At 36.9% G+C, this 21,945-nt stretch overlaps 1 protein-coding gene across 1 annotated transcript; it reads left to right on the forward strand.

The window, feature by feature from the left end:
- The first annotated feature begins 3,287 nt into the window (after positions 1–3,287).
- On the forward strand, positions 3,288–11,813 carry LOC117338448 (histidine N-alpha-methyltransferase-like). The gene is made up of 7 exons (XM_033899800.1): positions 3,288–3,464; positions 4,622–4,760; positions 5,520–5,622; positions 6,214–6,317; positions 9,118–9,195; positions 11,091–11,267; positions 11,626–11,813. Exons 1-7 carry the CDS (start codon positions 3,288–3,290, stop codon positions 11,811–11,813), a joined length of 966 nt encoding a protein of 321 aa, XP_033755691.1.
- Positions 11,814–21,945: the final 10,132 nt, after the last annotated feature.

A 21,945-nucleotide genomic window follows, 5' to 3' on the forward strand; every position in this document is an offset into this window, starting at 1 on the left:
AAAGAGCTAAACTAAATATGGTAGCCCCATTCGTTTCTAATAATATTTTCCCTGGTCAGGAGAAAAGTGCGTATCTTGTAGACAGAAGATACTATATTTTTTAGCCTTTTTCGCCCCTTGTCTGTATAATGTGACCGGAAGGAGTGTCCTGCTTGGTGTCTTCGGCAGTTTAGTTTGGTTTATTTTGTTTAACGTCCTATTAACAGCTAAGGTCATTTAAGGACGGCCTCCCGTGCGTGCGACATGCATGAGTGTGGTGAGTGCGTATGTGTGTTTTGGGAGGCTGCGGTATACATGTATTCGTGTCAAGTCTCCTTGTGTTAGGCCGGAACTTTTGCCGATTTATAGTGCTACCTCATGCAATGGGGCAGCAGGTACAATTCTTACGCCCCACCTGCAGGGCAGTCCACTTGAACAGTCCAGGAGCGAGTTGACATCAGTCCAGATTAGTGACTATTTCCAGTTACTGAAGGACACATTGCTCAAACTTGAACTAACAGATGAACCATCACAAATATATAACCTTGATGAGACTATGTTCTCTGGTAAAGAATTTTGCAAGGAAAAGGTAGTTGTTCCCAAGGGAACAAAACATCCTTATCAGCCTTCAGTTGGGATTTCAGGTCACCTTACCCTGAATTTGGCTGTATCAGCATCAGGAAAAAGTATTGCTCCACTGATCATTTTCAGCAAGTGTAAGCCAAGGGAGAGTTTTCGAGATGGCCTGACCAAGGAATGAAGCTTTGAATGCACAGAGAGTGGATATATTAACAATGATATATTTTCAAAATGGTTTGAGGAGGAATTTGTACCACAGTGTGGCCGTGCCCTTCCAGTATTAGTTATCATGGATAACCACAATTCCCATGTCACCAAACAAGTCATAGATATCGCAAAGGCCAACAACATTCACCTTCTTTGTCTTCCAGCACATTCTACTCATTTACTGCAACCTTTAGATGTTGGTGTCTTTCATCTTCTAAAAGCAAATGTTGCCAAAATGTGTACCTCACTAGGGTATACTGGCATGAAAACAATTCCTCGACACAAGTTCCCGAAATTACTTCATTTGGCCCTCAACAAAATTCCACCAGCCAACATATCTCCTTTTGATGCACACAAATTTGTACTCCAATCTGTAAACAGGGAAAAGGACAATCTCCCTATTGATGAAGCACAAAATGACAGCTCCTCACATCTATGCAACTGTGGGAAACCCAAACAAGAGAATGTGCTTGTGAAGATGGGTCTGATCAATGAGGAACTGGAATTTGTTCTCAGAGAACCTCCAAAACTGAAACTGAAAGTCACAGGTAAACGCAAGTCTGAATGTGTTGACAAATTATTTACAGCTGAGTGAACAATTAATAAACATGCTTTTAGAGTTAATATGTGAATAATAAATCATTGACGTATTGTTTTAGTTTGGTTGATAACATTAATATGATAAATGAGTACTTTTCACTTTACAAACTCATGAACCTCTATCTAAAATGAAAGTAGATTCTAGAATGGATCAATGCCATCACAAAAAGTTACACGTTTTTTAAAAAATTCATATTTCTTTCAAAAAACATTTCTGTTGGTTGACAACCGGCAGACCTGATTAAAATATGCTGTATTAAATCTGCATATACTTACATTTGCCATATTTACTTAGAATGACACATTTGATGGGTGTACGAAATCACGTTCCCAACTGCCGCTAAACACGGAAGTAAAGAATGGTAAAGGAAAGATCCCCTGCGCAGTGCATTTCTGCGCATATGACGTCACATTACCAAAAATATCGCAGATTGTGTACATCTTCTAGGTCGATGTAGATAAAATCTACTTCTAGATGCATTTGAGAAAAAAATGCAAATATGTGTGAAATCAGGTAGACTACCTTTACTCTAAGAAGAAAAGAAGAGAAAAGATAATATCCCAAATTTAGTCGCCTCTTACAATCATGCAACGGGGGGACAAGGTAACATTCTTTTGTCCTACTTGCATGTGATCGTTGTGCAATAGATAGCCAATGTACATTTGTAAAATGTAACATCTGTCACGGGAAGTTTACTACTTATCTACATCGATTTCTCTTGACAGCTTGTTGTCGCAATACGATATACACAGTGGTAATATTAACCTTTTAACAAAGCAATGTTGTAATATTCGACGTAGACAACTTGTAAAGAAGGTAAGCATTTCATACATACATATCTATGAAAGAAAGAGACATTAGATATAAAGTCTAGACATCGCAAAATATAAGTGATTTAAAATATAAAATACAAATGTTTCATATGTAGTTCAAAATATCTTGTTCTATATCTATAACTTATGCCGACTTTATTGTGCTACGTCATTAAAACTTGCTGCCGAAGACATCCAGTAGAAAACCTAGCCCGCTCATATTATCAACGGGGAAACCAGTCGTCCCACTCCCAATTTGCTGAGTGCTACGCAAGAGTAACATGTAGCATTTTCAAAGACATATCTTTCAGCAAAGGGACAGAGCCCGAAGCCTTTTGTGAAGGAGCGAACGCTCAACAAAAGGCCAAAAGTTTGACATTAAGAGGCTCTAGATTAAGCCGAGTCGTGCTTCAGCGAGTGTTGCATCCTCTTTGACGTGGCAATTTGTCAAGCGTGAAGCTATTTCTTTGTTGAGAAAATGTATGGAATTGCAAGTGTGTGATAAATATCTATATACCATATTTGTTTTATTGTATCATCATCATAGAATTGTAATCTATCCTCTCTTTTATTTCATTTCCCGGATCAACCTCCGACGATTTCCACGATAACAGTTTTATATGTAACAGAATACAAAAATAAAATGTCTACACATAATGTAGATAAATTAAAGCAGATATCGGAACACAACAGGAACAAATAATGCGATGATGAAACTTTTCATTTTATCAATAAGCTTAAGGAGAACATGAAGGTTTATAAATTGCATAATATTTTATCAAAACGTTAAATCTTTCAGTACTTTGGTTATATAAACAGAACGCGTCGTATTAATTGTTTTCATTTTACAGCCGACGTTTTAGTTCCGGAGTAGAGCTTAATTTACATTTGAGAACACTTGACAATATCCTTCATTTATATAATCAAGGTCTCTGTTTAAAATTGGAAACAATTTGGTCCATTCAGGTTGTCGCAGATATGCTCTTAATTGAAGGCGTACACATTTCTTCATAGATTTGCGAAAATAAACCTTCAATTACATCACTTTTAAATGACCGTCGTTAATGGAATACTTTTTTTAATTTGCCCTGCCTTTATTTTTGAAGAAAATGGCGGACGACCTCAAGCAAAAATTAGTGGCAGGGATGACGTCATGCCCAAAGTATATTCCTACCTGGTATAATTACGATGACGTCGGATCGAGACTACAGCGGGACAGTTGCGAGACAAACCGGGATTATTATTTCACGAAAAGTCAGATATCGTTCCTAAAGCAAAATGCAAAGGTACGCATTAACATTTTTGCTAAGAAATTAATTCAGAGAAATTCAGTAATTCGGCTTGATTTAGTTTTGTTTAATGACTACTGTCATTTGAATATGGCCCCTTCTAATGTGCGAGCTACATGCAAATGCTTAGTGTGTGTTTTTTGGAGGTAGTGGTATATCTGACGGAAGGACAAGTGAGTTGATCCCATGGCGCGGCGTCCGTTTTCTGGTCGTTGTGAACTTTTTAATATAAACATTTTCTTCTCAATATCAATGGGGCGCAATGACCTGAAATACGTCATGTAGCATACTGAATGCTGAGCTACAAAGTTTGATCAAACGAATGACTTTCTACCGACATTCCAGACTAGATCGGTCAAAAGGGTCAACTTTTGACGAATTCTTATACATAATCACGAGGCTAAGATACCTAATAATAATAAGTGGGCAACACCTGTTGGCCGTTTTCTTATGCCGTTCAGTGAGACTCAAAAATTACATCGATATCTAAACCAATAGTTTTTCTCGAGAAATATCGATAGCAAACAGCAAACATCAACTGTCAAAATCCATGATGGCCGAATACCAGCAATTTCAAGGTTTGAAATCAATATTAAACTTGCAAAAAAGTGGGAAAGGAGGAAACATTTATATAAACCATACAGTTAAAGTTAGTTATAAACAATACTGAGTTTTTCTCAAGGTATAACGATAACTATATTAAACTATCCAAAACATAAGAAAGCCTCCTGTCAGCAACCCCCCCCCCCCCCCCATTCAACTAAAATAAAATTGGCACAACCTAGGGGCAAACAAAAGGGAACATGGATTATGTATGACGTTTGATAAATATTCTTTCAGTACTTCTTAATTGATAGCGATATCAATGCGTTTTTCACGTCCGGACGGACATTCGACAAAGTCGAGATAATGGCCGATTTAAATAGCCCGCAATATCATGAATGTTTGCTTAAAATGCAGAAAACTTGAGATCTGTCTCTCGTGTGACCAACTACGATAATTTAATGGTGGGCGCCAAGATACCTCTAGGACCTCTTTTCTTGGAGATGTAATGCTGGATCACCCAAATAATGCACAAGATTGACTTTGATCAGAATCCATCTTGTAAACTTTTTGTTGTATGTTTGAAATTTTCTTTTTTCGTCATAACACAGGATATAATTCCGGAAGTATCCGGCGACCTTACCTTGGTGGACCTAGGAAGCGGAGATTGCTCCAAAACGCGGTTTGTTATAGACGAGCTCCTGAAAAGACAGAAAACGCTTACATTTTACCCAGTGGATATTTCTGGAGGTATGCTATATAACAGAAACGCTGATTATAATGTTGATTATAATATACATTCCTCAGACTAAGAATTGTACCTGCTGCCCCCATTGCATGATCGTAAGAGGCGACTGAATTTGGGATCTTATCTTTTCTTTTCTTTCTTACAAACTTTCTTCTTCCTAATGTCTCCCTTGACAATGCCTCACTTTTGGCCTTTAGTTGAGCGTTCGCCGCTGTGAGGAAGGCTTTGGGTTCTGTCCCCTGGCCGAGACATACCAAAGTCTTTAAAAATGGTAGTTGCTACTCCTGCTTAGCGCTCAGCATACAAGGAGTGGGACGACTGGTTCGCCTGTTGTCAGTATAATGTGACCGGGTGGGGTGTGCTGCTGGGTGTCTTCGGCAGTATGCTTCAGTGAGGTAGCACTATAAATCGGCAAAAGTTCCGGTCTATCACAAGGAAACTTAACACGAACATACCGCAGCCTCCTAAATCACATACGCATTCACAACAGGCATGCATGTCGCACGCACGGGAGGCCGTCCTTAAATGACCTTAGCTGTTAATAGGACGTTAAACAAAATAAACCAAACCAAACCAAGAGATGGCGATATATATCTGGCTAATCTTCACAGTTATGCAGTTTCGTATTGATCGTCGGAGTCTAACCCGTGTCTATCCTTACACCGAGATTCCGACATTTGCCAATCACCTTTATCTCGATTTGATTCAGATAGGTTTGCTTATAAATTTTGTTCGTTAATTTCTTGTTCTTTTTTTGCCAGAGTTTCTGTTGAAGTCGACGAAAGAATTGTCAGAGGAATATGACGACTCCCTTGTTGTTCGACCTTTAGCTGCCGATTACGCGCAAGGAATAGATCAACTTAGGTAAGTAAGGAGATGATGTCACCTCAGCCAGACTTCCGAATACATCTGGTATATTGTGAAATTACTTTTTAAGAACCGATATGCGGTCTGTATTTTGTGTTAAACGAAACAAGGTATATTAAGAGTGGTGAATTATTGAATGGGACAAATGTTTGAGCTCCTGCTATTTCAGCTGAATTGTTATGTTGTAGAAAAATTAGAATGACATTTCCAACGGTCCACTATACTGACGACGGGAATAGTCCGGTAGCTTTGCTTGTAAATCATTTCAATGTTGAGTGTTTAGGGAGCGAAACGAGTCATTGTTGATTTATTTGGTAGGTTATTGGCTTGGAACATAACTGTTGTCTTCCAATCTTGTGTAAACTTCCATTTAAAGACCAAAAGTGAAGCTGGTTTCAGAAAAAAAGTTCAAATTATTTCATTGCAAATTGTTACCACCTGCCGCTACACTACTTTCCCGATTGCAACAAATTGGCTCACAACAAAGACTACGCAATTCTTGCGCCGTTTGCAGAATTATATCGGCTGGCATTATATGACATGTTTGAATATAAATTCACGTATTAATACACTGTTGATTTCTCACAGACAGATTAGCGGTGCTAAAATGATTCTTTGGATTGGCAGTATGATCAGCCTACCATATGATGACCAGATCAACACACTCAGAATGATCTCAACTATGATGACAGGTGCATTACGTACATATTTATATCTAACTGAATTTTCATGTCAACTAGCAAAACATTTACCACACAGGGTTTCAACGTGGTTGAAGAGAAACGTTTAATGATGACGATAGCTCTTGATATATTTCCTGATATTCTATTCCCGTTCGTGTTATGAAGTACATTAACATGGTTGACATATTTGTGGTTCCATTTTGAAAATGTGTCCGCCCTTGGATGTTCTTTACGGCTCAAGTTTCTACAGCACCCGGTGTTGTACTTTTTCAAATGTCTCCCAGAACATATAGCTTTATTAAGAATTTCATTATGAACATGTTGCCTTAGATTTGTTAAAGCTGACAACGCACGTTGAAAAACTTTCGGTTTTGAAATAAACACAAATTATAATTGTTGAAATGGTTTAGAGATGTTTCCAATGAAGTGCCTGACATTTTATTTAAAGCCTGCTTGGATACGAGACCGGTGCCTATATAAGCGCGCATTCACGCGAGATCGGCTATCATTAAATCAATGTCAGCCGCAACGCGACACATCGCTACACTACACAAAAATTGCGATAATCTATCAGCAGAATACCATCTTCATCAAAGAAAATCGAGACCTAGCCATCTCAGCCTTCTTGGCGGATGAGATCCAGGGTATTTCCATTGTTTCGATTATTGTCTCCATCAGATAAGTATCAACTTAGCCCTCACCTCCGCGCATGCATTCATTACCTGTAAACAACGCGCTATCGAACAACCGACCTAAATAATATAGTAGCGTTAATACAAAACATTAGATCGCGTATTGTACGCGATGGCCGAGTGGTAAAAGTGGCCCGATACTTTATCACTAGGCCTCCACCTCTGGGTTGCGAGTTCGAAACCTACGTAGGGTAGTTACCAGGTACTGACCGTAGGCCGATGGTTTTTTCTCTGGGTACTCCGGCTTTTCTCCATTTCCAAACCTGGCACGTCCTTAAATGACAATGCCTGTTAATAGAACGTTAAACAAAATAAACCAAACACTAAACCAAAAAAGTCCTATTAACAGCTAAGGTCATTTAGGGACGGTCTCCCGTGCGTGCGATATGCATGCGTGTGGTGAGTGCGTATGTGTGTTTTGGAAGGCTGCGGTATGTTCGTGTTAAGTCTCCTTGTGATAGTCCGGAACTTTTGCCGATTTATAGTGCTACCTCACTGAAGCATACTGCCGAAGACACCCAGCAGCACACCCCACCCGGTTACATTATACTGACAACGGGCGAACCAGTCGTCCCACTCCAAATATGCTGAGCGCTAAGCAGGAGTAGCAACTACCATTTTTAAAGACTCTGGTATATCTCGGCCAGGGGACAGAACCCAAAGCCTTCCTCACAGCGGCGAACGCCCAACTGAGGCATTGTCAAGGGAGACATTAGGAAGAAGAAAGATGTTAAGAAAGAAGAGAAAAGAAAAGATTCCAAATTTAGTCGCATCTTACGATCATGCAATGGGGGCAGCAGGTACAATTCATACGCCCTACCTGCAGGGCAGCTGTCTGACACAGACATTTTACTTGAAGTATTATTACCGAATGAAACCCAGTCACGACCTAAAATATGTAATAACGGAGTCGAATATATAATTATAAACAAATAGGAACCGCTTCAGGTACCAAAAGATCGGTAATCGGAGCAGAACCGGAGATACATGGATTGGTATCCTAAGGAGAAATTTGGTATCCGAGTGATTACGAAATACCGCCATTTTCGAGCCCTGTATTTAGGCATAGTGACACAACATGTAAATGAGTATTGGCTACTTTTTATATTAATATATTGGAGACATAAAAATTTCCAAGCAACCAATTGTACTTATGTGCTAAAATAAAAACAATGCAAATATTGCTGATTGCCCAATGAAATTGTATTGGTGCTTCGATATGAGATAGACACACATACGCACTCGCCACACGCATGCATGTCGCACGCACAGGAGGCCGTCCTTAAATGACCGTAGCTGTTAATAGGACGTTAAAGAAAATAAACCAAACAACTTCGATAAATGATTTAATGAATTGTTGTTCATCAACAATTTTAAAACCTATTAACTGATTGCTCTCTGAAATTTTAATAAAGATATAATTTACTGAATTCTACAAGACCAATGTGTATTGACAATATGTATGAATATTACCAGCCTGCCGTCCTTAAATGACCTTAGCTGTTAATAGGACGTTCAAGAAAATAAACCAAACAACTTCCATAAATGATTTAATGAATTGTTGTTCATCAACAATTTTAATACCTATTAACTGATTGCTCTCTGAAATTTTGATAAAGATATAATTTACTGAATTCGGCAAGACCAATGTGTATTGCCAATATTAATGAATATTACCTTTCAGTGTTTGATGCAATACCTGTAAATGTTGAATGGTAAACGAAATTAATAGTTATCAAAACTAATGGGTAACATTTACAAACGTGCTCAAGATAGTGTGTACCGTTACATTTCCAGTTTAATTGCAATGAAAACTAACTTTACTTCAGAAGAAACAAAATTAATCTTTTAATTGCAATACAAATTTTAATATTTTAAGCAAAAGTTTGGATATTAAAAAATTATGTATTGAAAGTCCATCAAAAAAATCTTCAGTATCATTTAATGGCGTTATGACTACCCTTTTTAATTGTATTGGTACGAGTTTTAATTGTAATTTGGAATGATTTGATTTTAGTGGCAATTCAATGGTAATTTCATTGGTTTTTAATGGCTCCTACATTCAGTGGTGCTGCGCCCCCCGATATTATTTAAAGTTTACCCCTATCCTTTTTCAGATAAATGTCGACTGGTTTTTGTCGTGGACATCACACAGGACAGTGAATCTATTATCAAGGCCTACAATGATGATGCAGGTAATTGGGAGATTTTAGTATGGTATATAGATTAAGATGTAGAGTACATTCTCTTATATATTTTGTGCATTAACGGTCTGTTGATGGTATTACACACAAAGTTTTGTTAGATAAATTTTTGATGGAATCAGTGCAAACAGAATTATCAATAAATCCAATGCACAATAAAATGACAATACACAAACTTAAAAGTTATAAAAACGAAATTCTTGAATTATTTCAGTATATTGGGACCTTTTCATACAGGAGGGAACTTTATGGAGCTATTTAGACTAAATATAATGTTTTAAGTACAGGAAGTAACTTGGTTAACTTTAGCATATTAACTACATTCCGTGTTAAGAACAAATATAGCAAAGAATCATGTTTCCATGAAGCCAAAAAAGTGTACTTCCCAAAAAAAGTTAGTACACAGGTGTACTCGTTTGTTACCAACTTATATTAAAATATGCGAAGTTCAGAGTTCAGCTAACTAACAGTTAAGCATTGATGACATTATTTTTAGGTAGGGCGTAAGAATTGTACCTGCTGCCCCCAATTGCATGATCGTAAGAGGCGACTAAATTTGGGATCTTACCTTTTCTCTTCTTTCACAACAACTTCTTCCTAATGTCTCCCCTTCCTAATGTCTCCCTTGACAATGCCTCACTTTTGGCGTTTAGTTGAGCGTTCGCCCCTGTGAGGAAGGCTTTGGGTTCTGTCCCCTGGCCGAGACATTTAAAAATGGAAGTTGCTACTCCTGCTTAGCGCTCAGCATATTTGGAGTGGGACGACTGGTTCGCCCGTTGTCAGTATAATGTGACCGGGTGGGGTGTGCTGCTGGGTGTCATCGGCAGTATGCTTCAGTGAGGTAGCACTATAAATCGGCAAAAATTCCGACCTATCACAAGGAGACTTAGCACGAACATACCGCAGCCTCCCAAAACACACATACGCAACCACCACACTCATGCTTGTCGCCCGCACTCACGGGAGGCCCGTCCTTAAATGACCTTAGCTGTTAATAGGACGTTAAACAAAATAAACCAAACCAAAGTATGAAACAAATTTTGTTTGCAAACTGTATGAATCCGCGTAGCGTATTCTTACAGAAGTTTGCAAACAAAATTTGTATGAAAAACTGTATGAATCCTACAGAAGTTTGCAAACAAAATTTGTTTCATACCCCGATGAAACTAAAAAAATGACATCAACGCTTATAATTAATTTTTGAAAATGATTTTCTAATTTAAAACATGTTTTATGTACAATTGTACTGGTTTTAAATGGGATTATTTTTCTCAAATCTCTACGCAACGTCAATGGCGTATTGTGACGTCACATTTTTCGCGCCATTCTCGGAATTTCTTTCATAGAAGAATGAAAAGAATTTTTCGACCAATCACATTTGAGTATTTACCATGAAAACAAAGAAAAAATAATTATCGAACCATGAAATCATAACAAAATTATCTTCATAGCCATATTATATATTTGATTTGATTTGATGTTATATATCCTTGACATGCTATATGTCTTTAGAGATCACTTTGTTCTCTTACCAACTATTAGTGTAATGCAATGAATCCAGTTCCAACAAAGAGCACCCATAATGATTTTGCTATAGTTCCCTATAAAAGTTATGTTATGATGAACGTGCGTACGACACCAACACAGTCATGCCATCACATAATAGAGACAATATAATAGCTAGTGTTAGGTATATATTACGATTTTCTCAGTATTTACATATTTTACTCGAAATATTCTTAACCAAGGTCAGAGAATAATATAGCTAAATACACTATACTAAACATACCAATACAGTAAATGTAGCTTCAACATCAAATACTTTCTCGGTTGTTTTATTAATAACCTTTCTTTCACAATACACAATTATCTAATTGTCCGCCTAGGTCTTAAAAGAAGATTCTATCAATATGCTATTACAAGGATGAACAAGGAGGAAGGTAGTAAGATCGATCTTGACAAGTTCATGTACAAGCTAGATTTTGTACGTAACACAAGTCCCGAGTACATGAGCTACGTCAGGTCTTACATGGAGGCTAGAGAGGACATCCGTTACACTATACGTAAGCCAAACTTGTGTAATTACATTAAATATTCACCTGTTTAACAACGATTGACAGATAATTTTGTTAGGTTTTTAATACTAATGAATATTCAGAATAATATGTTATGTTGGGTACTATCCGAAATAATTAAATATTATATCATAGTTCATATCCCGATATCGGGAAAAATAAATGTTTTTCATCACAAAACCACTTATTTACATGAAGGTGATAGCCCTGGAAACTCATAAAGATAAATATTTTCAAACTGGAGTTGAAATAGGATGATGTTTGAGGTATTGATGCAATTGTGTACTACATGTATCTTTAAATTGATAAAAGTATCATATATGTTATTTTTTATACATATGCACAGCTGGTCTAGGTACCGACTTGGTGATGGAAAAGGGAGAACAACTATATTTCCACGAAGGTGCTGGACTTAGCTGTAAATATACCCTGGGACAATTACAAACCATTGTGCAGAAAGCTGGACTCCGCTTGGTGGATACTCGAGTGGACGAAAGGAAACACGCTGCTTTCTGTCAGTGTGTGACTACGTAAAAATAACATCATATATTAGCGAAAGTGTTAGCCTCAGACTCTAGGGCAGACAAGTAATCGGAATATATAATTGTTTACGATTAACCGGAATGCAATTAATGCTAATGCATACAAAATCTTATCTAATTTATTAATGACCGTATTTTGGGGATTTCTGTGTTTATATACACAATACACCATCGCATTTGAGGTTGATTTTTTTACATTAAGTATTCTTTTGCAAAAATGTGTGTGGACCTTTTCAATGTCAATTGCCTTTGACGATCCCCATATCTCGCAACTATAGCTTAAAATACTTCCAACATATGTATCGAAAAGATGAAGCACAGTTTCAATATTTAATTGCATGTGATTACATTTTGTAAAAAGTGCAAACATTGCTTTCCGACCCTGATTTGATAGCTGTATTTGAATACTGTTGAATTTATTATTAAATTTCAGATTTACTCCTAAATATGTTAATTCATTTACACAGGCAAGGTCATTACCATGATATGTCCATTTCTCATTGTAGTGAACTATACCACCTTTTCGAAAAACAACGACTTTAGTTTTTTTTCAATATTTACAGTAAGTTCCCATTGGTTTGAATACCTTTCTAAATTATCGAGTAGATCTTGCAAACCCTTGACAGTCACCGAAAATAGCACCATATCGTCAGCGTAAAGCATGAGAAATAAACTAAGGTCTTGAAAATCGTATTGTGAATTACAATGCGATATAAAGAAAGATTCAAAATCGTTAACATACAAAGAAAAAAGTATCGGGGAGAGAATTTCCCCTTGGAAGAGGCCGATCTCATTATCGAAGAAATCAGAGATACGACCTTGAAGACTTACACAAGATTTTACGTGTCCATATAAAGATTTGATCAAATTCAAAAGTTTCCCTCGTATTCCTAATTTTGATAATTTGTACCACAAATTTAAACGATCAACGCGGTCAAACGCTTTTTGAAAATCAACGAAACAGCAGTATAATCGTTTGTTGTTGTTAAAAGACTTTGTAATTATTGAATGTAATGCAAAAATAGCATCAATTGTACTCATTCCAGGACGAAACCCGAATTGGGCATCAGATATAATGTCATATGATTCACTCCATTTCAATAACCTACGATTTAATATTGAAGTAAATAATTTTCCAAGACAGCTTAACAAACTTATACCCCTGAAATTGTTAGGATTTGATTTATCTCCCTTTTTATGCACCGGAGTAATCACGGCTCTAGACCATTCAGCCGGAAAATATCCTGAATTTAAAATTTCATTAAACAAAGTACACAATGCGGGTAAAAGGAGAGTTTTCCCAGATAATAAACATTCATTTAAAATACCATCCCAACCCATGTGCTTTTCCACGTTTCAGTGTCAGAATTGCTCGTGATATTTCTTCTATAGAAATTTCAGAATCTAATTCATCATATACTGGATCAAACCATGGCTTGTCTTCACGTGTATTAGTGTATTCATATGTACGTTCACCACGTCCACCTACACCTGCACGCTCTGAGTGAGCCGGTGACACCCGCGAGTCGAATTGTAAATGTGCCATAGCACCAGTGATCTCTTCAGTAAATAAATGGACACACTTATCAATAACCTCTTGTGTAACATCAACCGAGTACCGAGTCATTAATTTTCATTATATTTGATTCTAGTTTTTCCAGAAATTGTTCTTTCAAACTATCGTTCCATCGATATACGGTTCGTGTGTTGTATGCACTCATGTCTACGCGTGTGTCACTGTTCTCGACCAATGGGAAACCTGTATTCATTTCCATGTGTAGTGGGGCGTGGTCAGACGACATATTAAAATTTCCAACAAAAAACTTATGAACAGATGTAAATCAAAAGATAATCAATTACACTTGAACCATTATGTCCACAATATGTATAACTATTTATAGAGCATAGAGCATCCCTTCCATTACAAATACGTATACCACAGGTTTTACATAATTCAATTAAACGGTAACCAAACTGGTTTACTACACTATCAGGGTTGACCCGCTTCTGTACATCCACATCTGGTATATACGTGATTAAATTTGAAAGTTGTCTTGAAACACTTATGGTATATTATCATTTTGAATATAATCCTTCAAGCTACCAGTGCGGCTATTAAAATCACCTAACAACATTGTATCACCCTCTCGGGTATATTTACATATACTTGTTTCTAATTCATAGAATAAATCATAATTATATTGATTATAATATTGGGAACCAACAGGAGGCATATATACACATGCTAGAAATATATCTTTTTCTTTACCTGTTAGCGTTTTGGATATCTTTAACCATCCTATAGACTCATATATTATTTCACAAAGAGAAATATAATCTGTAAATTTTGAATTTATCAGGATACACACTCCACCTCCTTGAATGTGGGACGTACGTTTTCTGGGTATAAAATTAGAATTAAAACCATCGATTTCTACACTGTAGTCATTAGGGATCCAATATTCTGAGAGAAAAACGATATCATATTTCTTTTTATAAAGGATACAAAATCATGTATATTTAACTTTGAGTCTAAACCTACATTAATGTTCCACGATAGAATAGTCAGTCTCTCATTCACTACATGTATGTCCTATCGCTTCCCTCTACTGGATGTTCCCTGACGGGTGGGTATCGAATTATTTTTCCTGTCCGTTGCGCGTGAGGCTGAACACTTTTCACTGTAGAGCTCCCCATCTATATACAGTTTATCACGCTTAATGAAAGCTTTCTTGTTTTCCTCCCTAGCTTTCTTACCAAAAAGACCATAGACGGTTCCTGGTCTCCTGTATTTCGGTGGGATACTGGTCCGAAATATACACACTGGTTCCTTTCAGTTTCCCTGACCTCCGTTTCACCTCCTCCTTTTGCTGGCGATGCTTCGTGTTAAAACGGGCGACGATCGGACGGGTCTTGCCCGGTCTTTTCTCGCCAATCCTGTGGGCACTATCAATTGCTAGGACATTAGGGATATGTAACATATCACGAGCTAGAGTTTGTATCTTAGCAATACAATCCTCAGTGGGGGATCTGACCCTAACTCCATTGTCGCCGGCTACTGACTCGAAGTCCAGACCATCCTGTTCCTCCATACCAAAAAACAGCAAATTTTCCCTCATTGACCAGCATTTAAGTTCCAAAATTTCATCAGTGGCCCGTTCTAGAGCCTTGTGTATACCTTCAAGGTCACCGAGGTTACGTTGGTTTTCAAGTTTAGAGTCAATAAATTGTTGGGATTTTTCTACTTCGTCGACACGTATTTTCAATATTTTCACATCATCAGACATATCATGGATAGAACGCTCAATTGAATCAAGTTTGGATATTTACTAGAAAGACTGTCCAAGTTGGATATCAAGGACTTCGCCCATGGCGAGGGGGGGTCCGGATTGGGTGATGACATACAAACACTGGGTGGACCTGTGGCTGTAGGCGAGAGTGTAGGATACGGTATGGGACCGTGGAAGTAATAACTTGCAGTTGGTTGACCATTATAAGGTGGAAAGGTTTGAATTGGAACACCTGGTTGACCTGGCTGTATATGTGACGCCATGTCCATATCATATAAAGTATATGAGCTCACGGTTGGGTTAACATGACTCGCCTGTGAGTCTGCTTTACCGGATGATTTTTTCTGGTTTTCTTGTTTCTTTTTCTTCTTTGGGGGCATGAAGGCAGTTGTACGCCTTCACAGCACTCTTAGGAATCATTCCACAATGTTGAATATGACTTCAGCACACACATATAGTGTCCATTTTCAAAAAAACAGCGAAGCGCTAGGTACCCGCGTCCACACTGTCCGCCATGCACGTGCGTACCTTTTACATACGTGACTGTTACCACTCTCTGTATATAAGTATGGTACACATTCAGTTAGAATACTGCTCTGAAATATGGTCACCATATCAAATAACTCTCGTACAAAGTTTCTGCATTAGCGGTAATCAAAATTAAACTATAAAAGTCTATCTTACTTGCAAATACGTACACAATTCAACATTCCAAGTCTGGAATGTAGACGTAAAATTGAATTTTGAAGTTATTTCACAGGAAAATCCACTTTTTAGTTCCACGTCGGCTTTTAAGGTTGAGTAGCTCAACTCTGTTTTATCCCCGTAAATGCCGGATTAATGTAAGAAAATGTAATCAATTTGGACACTACAGTTGTGTCCAAATTAATTAACTACCTTGGGCATGTTTCTGACAGGTTTTTAACGTCTTACTTGAAAGATTTAAGTTGGACTTTGAGATTTGTTTTTAGAACCAGGTTTTTTACTGTTCATAACATGAACATGTCTAGATGATATTTATTTAGGACCCTAAATTCTATTTTACACGTGTATGCTCTTTATATACCGTATTTGTTCTCACTATGTATTTTAGTTACTCTTATATCTTAATAATTTGTTATCAATTCTGTAATTGGACCTTTTGGTCTGTTGAAAGTGAAATAGATAAGAACTAACTCAATAGAAATACAATCAAACCTGCTCTAACGACCGCCTGCATATAACGATCGCCTTTCTATAGCGACTGGTTTTAAGATTCCCCGTGAGATTTTACTATATAACGACTCTCTGTATAGCGACTACCTGTCTAATGTGACTAACGACCGGTGATTTTGGAACGACGGTCGCTCATTTATTTTCTATAGCGACCGATTTCTGTCAATGACAATGACAAATGACAATGACAATGACAATGACAATATTTTATTCTCATAAACATATAAAGTGTAGAGAATTATATACATACAAAATTTGTACAGGACATACATGTATGATATAATGCATCGATACATTTGTTAAGCAAGCGATTGTCTTAAATATTGTTGAGTCGTATACTTATTTGTTTAATTAATTTCACAAGTGATTTCAATTCATCGTCTACTACAAAATTAAAAAGTGTATTAAATTTGAATGTACTTGGTCTTTCATAATAGTATCTAGATATATATTTGTTTTCTGTTTAATGCTATTTGATGATCGCTACAATTAAATAGATAATGGAATTCGTCTCCTATTTCATTCAGGTTACACAGACTACAGATTCTATTTTCTCTTGGGATGTTATTCCATCTTCCGTATTCGATTGGTAATTTAATGTTACAAGTTCGAAATTTACAATAGGAATTAGCTAGCTTAGGAGGGAGGTCAAGTAGATATTTTTCTATACTTAAATCATGTTTATAAATTCTGTAATTGGTTCCTTTCGGAGAATTGAAAACATCATTTTTCCAATTACATATGAACAAATTTCTTAGGGTATGAAACGACCGGTGATTTTGGAACGACGGTCGCTCATTTATTTTCTATAGCGACCGATTTCTGTCAGCCATCTTCTGCTCTCTGCAGTCATCCCTCATAAAATCCCCGGAAAATTCAGACACTTCGACCCTGGCCTGATTATATAAACAAAGGACCCCTACCACCTGTTAGCGGGGTGTTCTCTGAACGCCAACATTTTTTTAACAATAGGCAGTTGTTGTTTCAGGAAACAATGGGATGGTAATTATATACTGCTTCATATAAGCTGTCTTTTTTACCTGTACAGTCACCTGAGATTTACCTGTGATTTCTTTATTGACTGTAGGCCATACGGCCCATAAGTACATATTGTAAACAAAACAATACATGATAATGGCATAGAACAGCAATGCTACAGTACAAATACAAAGTGGAGTACGGATTAAAAATATAAAGATCGGATTTTGTTTGCTTCAAATATAAATTTGCCTAAGCGACTTAATTCTTTGATATTTTGTACACTTAATAACTGTATTAATTTGAACATTGAAGGTTTTTGCCAATCGTATTTCTTAATGAGACGTCTTCTGAAATTTGTATACTTATTACATATTAATACAAACTGCTATTCATCTTCTATCTCAGTCGTTGATTTACAAATTAAACAGTGTCTCAAATTTCGATCAATATTGTTAAAGCGGTCAGTTTCGATTGCTAAGGAATGCGCAGACATGCATAGTTTTGATAAACATATTCTGAATTTCATAGGTATATACTTAGTTAAATAAAACTGAATAGAAAAATTATTCACAATATTTTTATATAAAACACATTTCGAGGACTTTTCTAATGCATCTCTCAAATACTGTTGGGCTTGGTCAAAAATTCTTTGTCGTATACAAGGTAAAATAGTTTCAGAGTTATTTGGTGATTGACAGAACCATATTTCGCCGAAACCTAAAGAGCATAATAACTCCTTTACACCGTGTACCCAATTAAAACATAAACCAGTGTTTTTACTTAATAAACAAGAGATCCCAGAGGGATCTTGGCGCCCACCATTGAATGATCTTTATAGGTTCCATGTCAGATTGATCTTTTCTCTACTTTTCCCTTCCTCTAAGTCTTATTAATCTGTGTAAATTCAGAAACAGCCCTCTGGTACTTTTCAAACAAGGGGAACCTATATATAAAATTTAAGATTTAGCGATAATGACGGTCTGTCGGCCATGTTGTTTTCGGATTGGTCCCAAAATGCAACACCAGGGACCAAGGGGAACCTTCATATGAAATTTGAGAAAGATCCCTTCAGTACCTTCTGTAAAATAGCGATAACAAACTTCAATTGTAAAAATACAAGATGGCTACCTGTCGGCCAGGCTGTTTTCTGACTGGTCTCAAAATCCAATATGCATAATTAGGCACAGAGGGCAACCTACAAATGAAATTTCAGAAGGATCCCTTCAGCAATTTCTGATAAATAGCGATAACAAACTTCAATTGTCAAAATCCAAGATGGCTGCCTGTCGGCCATGTTGTTTTCCTATTGGTCCCAAGATGCAATATGCAGAACTACAGACCAAGGGGAACTTAAAAAAAAGTTTGAGAAAGATCCCTTCAGTACTTTTTGAAAAAATAGCTATAACAAACTTCAATTGTCAAACTCCAAGATGGCTGCCTGTCGGCCATGTTGTTTTCCGATTGGTCTCAAAATGCAATATGCATAACTAGGCACCAAGGGGAACCTACATATCAAATTTGAGAAAGATCCCTTCATTACTTTCTGAGAAATAGCGATAGCAAACTTCAATTGCCAAAATCCAAGATGGCTGCCTGTCGACCATGTTGTTTTCCGATTAGTCTCAAAATGCAATATGCATAACTACAAACCAAAGGGAACCTACATATCAAATTTGAGAAAGATCCCTTCATTACTTTCTGAGAAATAGCGATAACAAACTTCAATTGTCAAAATCCAAGATGGCTGCCTGTCGGCCATATTGTTTTCCGATTGGTCTCAAAATGCAAATTTGCATAACTAGGCACCAAGGGGAACCTATATACGAAATTTGAGAAAGATCCCTTCAGTACTTTCTGAGAAATAGCAATAACAAACTTCAATTGTCAAAATCCAAGATGGCTGCCTGTCGGCCATGTTGTTTTCCGATAGGTCTCAAAATGCTTTATGCATAACTAGGCACCAAGGGAAACCTATATATGAAATTTGAGAAAGATCTCGTAAGTACGTTCTGAGAAATAGCGATAACAAACTTCAATTGTCAAACTCCAAGATGGCTGCCTGTCGGCCATGTTGTTTTCCGATTGGTCTCAAAATGCAATATGCATAACTAGGCACCAAGGGGAACCTACATATAAAATTTGAGAAAGATCCCTTTATTACTTTCTGAGAAATAGAGATAGCAAACTTCAATTGTCAAAATCCAAGATGGCTGCCTGTCGACCATGTTGTTTTCCGATTAGTCTCAAAATGCAATATGCATAACTACAAACCAAAGGGAACCTACATATCAAATTTGAGAAAGATCCCTTCATTACTTTCTGAGAAATAGTGATAACAAACTTCAATTGTCAAAATCCAAGATGGCTGCCTGTCGGCCATATTGTTTTCCGATTGGTCTCAATATGCAAATTTGCATAACTAGGCACCAAGGGGAACCTATATACGAAATTTGAGAAAGATCCCTTCAGTACTTTCTGAGAAATAGCAATAACAAACTTCAATTGTCAAAATCCAAGATGGCTGCCTGTCGGCCATGTTGTTTTCCGATAGGTCTCAAAATGCTTTATGCATAACTAGGCACCACGGGAAACCTACATATGAAATTTGAGAAAGATCTCGTAAGTACGTTCTGAGAAATAGCGATAACAAACTTCAATTGTCAAACTCCAAGATGGCTGCCTGTCGGCCATGTTGTTTTCCGATTGGTCTCAAAATGCAATATGCATAACTAGGCACCAAGGGGAACCTACATATAAAATTTGAGAAAGATCCCTTCATTACTTTGTGAGAAATAGCGATAGCAAACTTCAATTGTCAAAATCCAAGATGGCTGCCTGTCGACCATGTTGTTTTCCGATTAGTCTCAAAATGCAATATGCATAACTACAAACCAAAGGGAACCTACATATCAAATTTGAGAAAGATCCCTTCATTACTTTCTGAGAAATAGCGATAACAAACTTCAATTGTCAAAATCCAAGATGGCTGCCTGTCGGCCATATTGTTTTCCGATTGGTCTCAAAATGCAAATTTGCATAACTAGGCACCAAGGGGAACCTATATACGAAATTTGAGAAAGATCCCTTCAGTACTTTCTGAGAAATAGCAATAACAAACTTCAATTGTCAAAATCCAAGATGGCTGCCTGTCGGCCATGTTGTTTTCCGATAGGTCTCAAAATGCTTTATGCATAACTAGGCACCAAGGGAAACCTACATATGAAATTTGAGAAAGATCTCGTAAGTACGTTCTGAGAAATAGCGATAACAAACTTCAATTGTCAAAATCCAAGATGGCTGCCTGTCGGCCATGTTGTTTTCCGATTGGTCTCAAAATGCAATATGCATAACTAGGCACCAAGGGAAACCTACATATGAAATTTGAGAAAGATCCCTTCATTACTTTCTGAGAAATAGCAATAACAAACTTCAATTGTCAAAATCCAAGATGGCTGCCTGTCGGCCATGTTGTTTTTCGATAGGTCTCAAAATGCGATATGCATAACTAGGCACAAAGGGAAACCTACATATGCAATTTGAGAAAGATCCCTTCATTACTTTCTGAGAAATAGCGATAACAAGAATTGTTTATGGACGGACGGACGGACCACGGACACAGGGCGATTTGAATAGCCCACCATCTGATGATGGTGGGCTAAAAATCATATGCAGTATTCAAAATACAGTTTTTTGTGTCGAGTAGTTTGAACCAATATTTAATAATTCTATATCTGCGTGTACATTGTATATTCTAAGGGAAAACGACCAAGTTCCCAGTAAACTGTTACATTATTTGTTGATTTTTTAACCTTAAGTAATTTCTTACAAAAAAGAACATGTACATTTTCAATATCTGGTCCTTTGGTCGAGCCCCACACTTCACATGCATAAAACAGAATACTACTTACATAAGTATCAAACAAACTCAACATGGTTTTACAATTTAAACTCATATTTGAACATTTAGAAAATAAAGCAAACATGGCTTTACGTCCTTGGTCCGCCAATTTTTTTTGTAAATTCGTGAATTTATTGTTGTATCTAAGGTTTACACCAAGGTAAGAAAATTCGTCAACACTATCAAGTTTTTTCCCGTGGTAAGTCCACGATTCATTATTTCGAATTTTACCGCCTTTACGGAAAACCACAACTTTTGTTTTTTTACTATTCACAGTTAATTTCCATTGTGAGCAATAATCGTCCAGGTTGTTTTACAAATCATACAGTAGAATTGTAATTGGTTTTTTTCCATTTTCTTAGAACACACATGTATGCATTCAACAAAATGAGCAGTTAAGTAATTATAGAACGTTATATTTATTGAAAAAAAAAAAGAAAGAAAACTTTTGTAAATGTATCTCTCTCTATATATTATATCATTTGGAATATCGGGGGTGGTGGGGGTTGAAGAGTGGTTCTAAAATGAAACTCTAATTACTCGGATATATGAACTAAGTTTATTGACAGACATTTAAGCATTGAACGGCTTTCAGTTGGCATTCATAGTCAATATGAATGCCAACTGGACAGAGGTAAATTCCATGAAGCGCGCTAAACGGAAGGGAATCAAAGAAATCCCCTCATACATTTTCTTGTAATTCCGAAACTTTAACTCTCAAATCTATTAAAACAGACTAA

This window comes from Pecten maximus, chromosome 11 (assembly GCF_902652985.1).
Source record: "Pecten maximus chromosome 11, xPecMax1.1, whole genome shotgun sequence".
Taxonomy (NCBI): Eukaryota; Metazoa; Mollusca; class Bivalvia; order Pectinida; family Pectinidae; genus Pecten; species Pecten maximus.

Bases quoted from the DNA above. Each gene is read 5' to 3' on its own strand.
- LOC117338448 (XM_033899800.1), top strand. From the start codon at position 3,288: ATGGCGGACGACCTCAAGCAAAAATTAGTGGCAGGGATGACGTCATGC. The intron at 5,623-6,213 runs GTAAGTAAGGAG...GATTTCTCACAG, and splicing joins CAAGGAATAGATCAACTTAG to ACAGATTAGCGGTGCTAAAA. The intron at 11,268-11,625 runs GTAAGCCAAACT...ACATATGCACAG, and splicing joins GGACATCCGTTACACTATAC to CTGGTCTAGGTACCGACTTG.